Raw genomic sequence first — 8410 nt, forward strand, 5'->3', positions numbered from 1 at the left:
TATCTCCCCATTAGAAAATGAATCGTATTTCTCAAATATACCCGTGGAAGTCGAGCTTAAATAAATAAATATATCGACTGACAAACAGCAAGCCGGTATAAATATATAATACAGGTTCAAAGAAAATATTTCGTACGTTGCATCGGATCTGTATCGTGTGTTTTACAAATGTTTGCAAATCATATGCATAGCCGGAAGCGAGTTTGACTCGGGTAGACTTTGCTCTCCCCTCATTGAAACAGATCATTCAGTGTGATTCAGTGTATTACGTCCACGGGAAAGTGTGACGTCTGGCGTTTGGAAGGAAGAATTTATGAGTTCAATTAATTGAATATAAAGTCCGAGCACAGTATGCGCGCCTCTCGACGCGCAGACTTGATGTCCGGATAAACAATTATCGTCTGGTTATCGTGTGTTCGTGTCATATAGCTCATTGCCGGTCAAAGTGTCAATCCAGCACCAGGTTAACAGAAGATGGAAGTGCAGCCGGAGTTGATCACGGAATTGCGGGAGAAATTTTTTAAGACGCCGCCCGATCCCAGTGTGTATCATTTTTATTTCCTAAAACATAATTTCTGTACCAGAGATATCGTCGGAGCGCTAGCCAAAGTAATCGAATCCGAGCTTAGCGTCATGTTCATATTCCAAGGTCGCCTGCTTTCGATACGCGTTCAATGAAAAGTAGAAATTTTTTTTTCTTAATAAATAATTCATAACTTCTTTATCTCATCGTTTCTACGTACTTAACTGATCAAGTGTGTGATGCAAGGACGCATTTGTACACGAAGATGTTTTCCCAACTGTTTTCAGTTATTATTTATTTTGTTCTACAAATGCAATTTCAGAGTTCCATCCAGCAGATGTTACGAGGGTAAAAGAGAATAACAATTGGTTGAAAAGATTTTTGGAACACAATGAGAATAATATGCAAGAATCCTATAATATGTTATGGGACACTTGCGCTTGGAGAAGTAAATTTGGTACAAATGGTAATAAATATTGACACGTGCCTCTTGTATATGAAATGATAAGCTGAGAGATTTCAACGACGCACTGTATCAATATTACCTGATTGCAGAAATTACGGAAGATAATGTGAAAAAGGAATATTTAGATGTTGGATTATGTTTTATACACGGCAAAGATAAGGATGGGAAAACGATGTTTGTTATTAGATGTAAATTACACACTCGAGGCAGCAAAGATTTCAATGAGTTGCAAAGACTTGTCGTGTACTGGTTCGAAAGATTAGAAAGGTAATTGACAAATAAATTGATGATTCTTTTTCTTATATATTAATTCTATCTTGTTATTATTTTCAGAGAAACTAATGGCAATCAAATATCGCTTTTCTTTGATATGTCAGAAAGCGGTTTATCTAACATGGATATGGAATTTATCAGGTACCTTATCGGTCTTTGTAAAAACTATTACCCCAACTTTCTAAACTACATCATCATATTCGAGATGCCGTGGATATTGAACACCGCGTTTAAAATAATTAAATCGTGGCTACCACCGAAGGCGATACCGAAGATAAAATTCGTACACAAAAGCAGTATCAATGAATTTGTCGATCCTAACGATGTGCTTACATGCTGGGGCGGCAGCAATGAATACGTCTTCAAATTTGTACCAGAAGCACAAAACAATATGGATGCTACACTGAATGGTAAAATTAATAGCAGAAAGGTACATAGCTAGTTGTTCAAGCTATGAGTACCGAATAATTAGCGATAAATTTCAGTTGTGAATGAATCCTCTTTCTTCATATAATTATAGGTGCATTTTGCAGAGAATTCTCCAATGACAGAACAATCACCCGGTAGTTTCGGAGAACAGCAAACTGAAGCGCAACGTAAGTAACGAAGGCCATGTTCCACCGTTGAAAAGAAAGTTAATCAGGAATATTTTTTAGTGTTATTCATTGAACCAGACGCGATTGTGTTTAATAGAATTGGGAATGAGATCGGTGGAACAATTACGCTGAAAAATATGTCTTCTGCCATGCCTTTATCTTACAAAGTACAATTTCCTTCTCAATGTGTGTTTTAATCAAATTGAAGGACAATTAAAGAATTGCTATCACTTACAGATAAAAACAACGTCCCCTGAGAAATTTCGAGTACGACCAAGCTCGGGAATTTTATTGCCACAAGAGCAACGGGTGATTTCTGTTATTTTGCAACAGGAATATAACGTTCGCGGGCTTTTACACGCTGACAGATTTTTAGTTATGTGCCTTCCGTTAAAAGATCCAAATACACCGACGCGAGATTTGGCTGCGCTATGGAAGGTAATAAACTGTCCGTAAAATACGTATATAGTCTGTTTATCATTGGATTTATATTTTTGTAGTCCGAGAAACAGCCGGAACAGCATAGACTGAGATGTTGCGACGGCGGCAGTGTAAATAATGAAACGTCTAGATCGATATTTTCGCCTGGATTGTCGGAAAATGGACAAACCGATACACTGACTCGTAAAGTGAGTGTAAGGCATACTGTTATACAGAGACAGAATATTAAACAGTATTCTTAATAAATGAATTGATCAATTGCAGATTGTACATTTGGAAGAATGTAACGCAAAGCTACATAGCGACGTCATTTTTATAAAGCATTTACTACTATTCTCTGTAATAGTAACAATTGCAATGGCCATAATAGTTGTTTATATTTTGAAACTCGATATAAAAAGTACCGTGGAGCAACCTACTGCTTGTCATATGTGTCACGAATTATAGATTTTCAAAGTGTAGGAATTTGTTTCGTTTCTACAGGCATATAATAATAACTTTAATTATTAATTTATGTTTAACAAGGATAATCATTATTTATAATTATTTACTATGTACATTCATAAAAGCTTGACGTTAATAAAATGTGTTAAGTATCTTTATATTTAATGTGAACAGTTTATTTTTTCCCTTATACACCACGTACGTGCATTTTATCTTAATGCAACCGAGAACACGTAGATATTAAAAAATAAAAGTTTTTTTATAGTATGTACATATATATACATTAAATAAATACTGAGTAATCAGAGATTTGCACAGATAATTTGATAGGAAGATTTGTAAATACATAGGAAACGCTCGACTGATCAACGTACTTATTTCGGTGATGTACGTCAGTCGTTTAGTAACCACTTAGGAAAAAGCAACAATAATTTCACCTATGTAAATGGGTGTTGGTCTCCCCCACTTTTTAATAGTTTCCCCTTCCCGAGGTGCATTTTTCCCGCTCTTTTCGTACAGAACTGCATCTTTTTTGTTTCGTTGGAATGTATTCTACTCATGCGTATACGAGGACAGTTGTTGGACCGTATTCGAAAGGATTCAGAAATTGAAGGATTTCGAGGCTCCGGCGATCAGAACCGCGGTATGGTAGACGAAGGTCCGATGGACGATAATGGAAAAAGTGAATTGGCAAGAGCGAAGGTGGGTTTAGTTTAACGCCCGGAAGTGAGTAAAACGACGGTCGTCCGGTGTAAACATGACGAGTGACGCGTCCTAGTGCGCAGCTACCAACGCGCAGCATTTGAACATTCGTAGTTCGATTCGGCCATATTGTCCTCCGCGTCTTACACAACGCCCTCACACGAACGTTCTCGGCTTTATGAGGTAAGGGAATATTTCGAGGTTTCGTGTTGCAAAGGAGTCCAGCGCGACGTGGAAACACGAACACGTGTGAGGAAAGACGATTTTCAGCGATATCCGAGAGGATCAGCATACGCCGGCCGTGAGAGGAACGTGAAACATCGGTGAGTTATCAGCAGCACGTAGCAGAACGAACAGTATTCCCTTCCGTTGCGTCCTCCATATTGATGACAGCGCCGACGGTGATAATTTTCTGAAATTTTTGTCGTTAATGCCCCCTGTGTCCTGAAATCGAAAGCACCCGCGTTGTCTTAAAAGCTTTCCGACAGAATGCGCAACCTCGGGGCCTCCGGTACCCGATGAAAGTGTACGGTTACGGAACCCTGGAGGCCCGATTACGTATCTCCACGCGTTGCCCTCGCCGTTGCGTTCGCCCTCGCCTTCGCCCATCACGGCGCCGATCACGTTTCGCTCATGGCGTCATCCTCGCTCGCGTTATCCGCTCCGCGTGTCGCATGGCGTTCCACAGCAGCGCGTGTCGCTCCTGTCAATCCCGTTTGACTTCGCGAAACTCTTATGACGCCCCCGATGTCTGGATCACGAGGGATACCAACGCGTGCTTCGACTTGCCGATCACTCGCCGACCCCTTCGTTCACCTGCTCCCACGTACCTTGAATTTCTTCACCCGGATATTGATTTTCCTTTAATTTCGTTCGATCCACTATGTCTCTCGTAGTACCCTCCGTATCCCGGTGGTAATCGGCGGCAAATCTTCGTATGGATGCACGTGTCTTCGTAGATTCACGAACGATCATACCTGCGAATTCTTACGAAATTTCGACCGTACGCAATACTCGGGTCTCATCCCATTTCTTTGATAACGCTCTTCTAAATGGCTTCACTTTTTTAAGAATGCTCATTCATATATATCTATGAAACAGTACGCCTCAAGGTCTGCATTACTACACTGATAACTTATTATCTAAATCAATGAATTACATAGTATAGATTATACATATATCTACATATCTCCTATAGTGTTTGTACTAATTGTGTGTATCGCAACTGCATATGCATATGTATTATGTATATAGTATTAACTTCTACTGGTGTAAACATGCTTTTTAACAATATAGAATGCAATTGATCTGGATATGTTTTGGTGACACAAAGGACAAACACGCGGAGGATGTCATTTAAGATGACAATTTATTTGAACAATCAAATGAATGATGTGCCTGTTGATGTTCCAGATTAATGAATGAAAGTACACATATGAATTAATGATTTGACCATGACAAGTAACGTAGCGACTATTAAGTTAGAAGAGGAGCAAGAATCTGTGACAGAGATACAAACTTATTTAGAGACGTTTAACAAAGAAATCGAAGGTGGTCAAGGAGAACAATTGCAACATGTGCAATGTCAGTAATTGAGAAATATTCTTGCATCTCTGATAAGGAGCATGAATTTTATTAAAACATTCAATTACAGTGCAACAAGTGGAAGGATTGTCGGGTGGAGAAGAGGGTGGGACTTACTTCGTTGACCAGTCTGGTCAATATTATTATCAAGCAAATAGCGATGAGACGCCTGTGATGACACAGGTGCAAATTCAAGAAGTCGAAGAGACAGATATACAAGCTGAAGGGGAGGCTGCTCAGGAAGAGCAGTACCAGGAAATTGAGGAACTAGAACAAGTAGATGGAGACGAGGATGTAAGTGAGATGCAGATTTAGTGTGACACTCGTATGGGTACAAACGTTTGTTCTGTCTTAGGGGCAAGCAACTAGTAATGAGAACAATCAGGTCGTAATCAATTCTGAGGATGCGTATCAGACGGTGACAATTGTACCATCAGATACAAATTCGGGTGACTTCAGTTACGTATTCATAGTTCAGCAACCTGAGTCCGAAGAGAAGGAAAGTAGCAAACCAGTGGTCAGAGAAGGAGCAGAAGGCGAAGAAGGCGAAGGTGAACAAGATCTTACCGTTTACGATTTCGAGGATAACGAGGACAATGAGCCACCTGTGGAATCCGAAGTGGAAGATGACAAAGCAAAGATTATTAAATTCTTACCTAAAAAGTCTCAGACCGTCACCCAAGCTCATATGTGTAATTACTGTAATTACACAAGTCCTAAGCGGTAATTTCCATCATCCGAGAGCCTAATATTCAATCGACTCGTAAATGATTCTTTAATGTGTACACGTTTCGCATACAGGTATCTGTTATCGCGGCACATGAAATCGCATTCTGAGGAAAGACCGCATAAGTGTAGCGTCTGCGAAAGAGGATTTAAAACGCTAGCTTCGTTGCAGAATCACGTTAACACGCATACTGGGACCAAACCGCATCACTGTAAATTCTGTGATAGCGCATTCACGACTTCCGGTGAGTCATCATTTTTTTATAGACTTCTTCGTATATACGCAATCTGTTCATCTATCATCAATTATTTTCGGTCATCGAGCCCTATAAATCATACACGAAAAAGCATAGTAATTGTTGTCAATGTTCGTTTACAGGTGAACTTGTTAGACACGTTCGATACAGGCACACCCACGAGAAACCACATAAATGTCACGAATGTGATTATGCTTCTGTCGAGTTATCTAAACTCAAGCGTCATATTCGATGTCACACAGGAGAACGCCCGTATCAGGTATACTCAATACTTTCTGCTCTTTGAAAAGAAAGAATTCATATGCACTACGAAATCGAACTTAAATCGGAAATCTGTGTCTATATTATTCTTTTTTTTACTACAGTGTCCGCATTGTACGTATGCAAGTCCTGATACCTTTAAACTAAAGCGACACTTACGTATACATACAGGAGAAAAACCATACGAGTGTGATTTTTGCAAAGCACGGTTTACTCAGTCCAACAGTTTGAAAGCTCACAAATTGATACACAATGGTATGTAGCTGATAAATAGAATTTTTTACTTAATTTCAAATATATCACTTGGTATTACGAATATTACAGTTGGCGATAAACCAGTATTTCAATGTGAATTATGTCCTACTACGTGTGGACGGAAAACAGATCTCAGAATTCACGTACAAAAATTGCATACTTCTGACAAACCTTTGAAGTGTAAACGCTGCGGAAAAACATTCCCGGACCGGTAAGTACATAAAAATAACTCTGTACCGCATATCGAACGGTAAAAGAAAGAGAAGACTGGTGCGTTGCAAACATAAAACACATACCTTTTACCTTTGTAGATATAGCTACAAATTGCACAGTAAAACTCACGAAGGAGAAAAGTGTTATAAATGTGATTTATGTCCGTATGCTTCTATATCTGCGCGGCATCTTGAAAGCCACATGTTAATTCACACCGATCAGAAACCATATCAATGTGATCATTGCTTTCAATCATTCAGACAAAAACAACTCCTCAAACGGCATTGTAATCTGTACCATAATCCTTCTTATGTTCCTCCACCTCCACAAGAGAAGACACATCAATGCCCTGAGTGCGAACGACCGTTCAGGTAGGTAAACATGTTAACGAGACTGGAGAAAGGTTCTATAAATAAAAACTTCTCCCTCAGACATAAAGGAAATCTTATTCGACATATGGCCGTTCACGATCCGGAATCATCTCTTCAAGAAAAACAGCAGGCATTGAAGATGGGGAGACAAAAAAAGATTCAGATCATAGATGGACAAAGGGTCGAGGTCATGACAGGTAACATATTGTCGTAAGAGTATAAAGGCTGGATTAAAAAGATTCACATATATGTTTACAATCGAAATTTGTTCAAATTTTTCATTCCGTCGAGATGATATTTACGTGTTTGAAATGAACAAAGTAACACCGTTTACACATATACGATGAATGATTGACTGAACGATTGTAATCACAGGGACACTTACGATATGATCTGACCACAGATCATTGACTAATATCCGAGTGTTATGTTGTGATAACAGGTGATTTAGCTTCTAAACTTAAAGGTTACGAAGAAGAAGAAGAAGATGAGGACGATATGATGGCTGTTGAAGGAAGCGACGGCCAACAATACGTCGTGTTAGAAGTTATACAACTTGCTGACAATCAAGGAAACGATCAGGTACCCGTTAACACGATTCCAAATGTTTCACGTGCCGACGTAAATCTGATTCTTTCATTTCTTTTCAGCAAATGGCTGTCGTAGCAAACGAAGACGGAGACTTGATGGTGCAAGATCCTTTGAGTCAAGGAAGCGATCTTGTCGCTGGTACAGAGGAGGAAGAGGTAGACATGGATGAGATTAAATTGGAAAATCCCAAATCTCAAAATACGCAGAGTGACCCGAAATTGCAGAAAGAGATGGAAACGTGCTTCGGTTTCGACGAAGTAAGTCGACTGTTCTCCCGAATCACTGTTTAAAGACAGTCTGATTGTGACACGAACGATTGCGATTGCTTTCAGGAGGAAGAGGAGGAGGAGGAAGCCAATGGCAATATGAATATATTACAGACGATTTCGTAATGAGAAGCAAGAGGACACCCGGAAATCCATCTACGTAATAGTCAAATATTTTATCTCTCTCGCAGTAGCAGCACGCGTGCTGCTGCGCGAGTGCAGTTTAACAATTATTTAAACACTGTGCATAACTCCAATGGAGCCAACTTTCTCGGGGCTTAGCGCGGCACCCGTAAATGGTACAAGAACATTTTTTGCCACTAGTGCATTAGATGTAAGTAATAATTTATGAAGGAACAGTAGTTTTGTGGTTTTGTGAAATATGCGAATGTACAATTATAATAATGTAAAATATTATTATTTTACTTTATTATCGGTAAA

At 39.4% G+C, this 8410-nt stretch overlaps 2 protein-coding genes and 1 long non-coding RNA gene across 10 annotated transcripts; 2 read left to right on the plus strand and 1 right to left on the minus strand.

Annotated features, from left to right (window-relative positions):
• The first annotated feature begins 32 nt into the window (after positions 1 to 32).
• LOC108632820 (motile sperm domain-containing protein 2) lies at positions 33 to 2813 on the plus strand. 4 transcript variants are annotated; one of them, XM_018037636.2, is made up of 9 exons: positions 39 to 541; positions 846 to 989; positions 1079 to 1256; positions 1323 to 1692; positions 1783 to 1858; positions 1919 to 2025; positions 2096 to 2296; positions 2359 to 2487; positions 2564 to 2813. In XM_018037636.2, exons 1-9 carry the CDS (start codon positions 475 to 477, stop codon positions 2744 to 2746), a joined length of 1455 nt encoding a protein of 484 aa, XP_017893125.1. In that variant the 5' UTR covers positions 39 to 474; the 3' UTR covers positions 2747 to 2813. The 4 variants fall into 4 exon arrangements, with proteins under 4 accessions (XP_026666560.1, XP_026666561.1, XP_017893125.1 ...); XM_018037637.2 differs by having other exon boundaries at positions 1323 to 1672; positions 1796 to 1858; XM_026810759.1 differs by lacking the exons at positions 2096 to 2296; positions 2359 to 2487; positions 2564 to 2813 and having other exon boundaries at positions 33 to 541; positions 1323 to 1672; positions 1919 to 2010.
• Positions 2814 to 2897: 84 nt separating this feature from the next.
• Positions 2898 to 4030, minus strand: LOC113463855 (uncharacterized). The gene is made up of 2 exons (XR_003388684.1): positions 3944 to 4030; positions 2898 to 3857 (listed from the first exon to the last, which is right to left on the minus strand). It is a non-coding gene; the product is annotated as an uncharacterized LOC113463855 (long non-coding RNA).
• LOC108632822 (transcriptional repressor CTCFL) lies at positions 3452 to 8410 on the plus strand. 5 transcript variants are annotated; one of them, XM_018037640.2, is made up of 13 exons: positions 3452 to 3768; positions 4859 to 5029; positions 5100 to 5323; positions 5385 to 5752; positions 5831 to 6000; positions 6135 to 6271; positions 6378 to 6528; positions 6598 to 6739; positions 6840 to 7112; positions 7173 to 7309; positions 7555 to 7694; positions 7763 to 7960; positions 8036 to 8410. In XM_018037640.2, the coding sequence occupies exons 2-13, from the start codon at positions 4900 to 4902 to the stop codon at positions 8093 to 8095; spliced, it is 2130 nt and encodes a 709-aa protein (XP_017893129.1). In that variant the 5' UTR covers positions 3452 to 3768; positions 4859 to 4899; the 3' UTR covers positions 8096 to 8410. The 5 variants fall into 5 exon arrangements, with proteins under 5 accessions (XP_017893129.1, XP_017893131.1, XP_017893132.1 ...); XM_018037642.2 differs by having other exon boundaries at positions 7579 to 7694; XM_018037643.2 differs by having other exon boundaries at positions 7002 to 7112.

This window comes from Ceratina calcarata, unplaced genomic scaffold (genome assembly GCF_001652005.2).
Source record: "Ceratina calcarata isolate Rehan_Ccalc_2016 unplaced genomic scaffold, ASM165200v1 scaffold177.2, whole genome shotgun sequence".
NCBI lineage: Eukaryota > Metazoa > Arthropoda > Insecta > Hymenoptera > Apidae > Ceratina > Ceratina calcarata.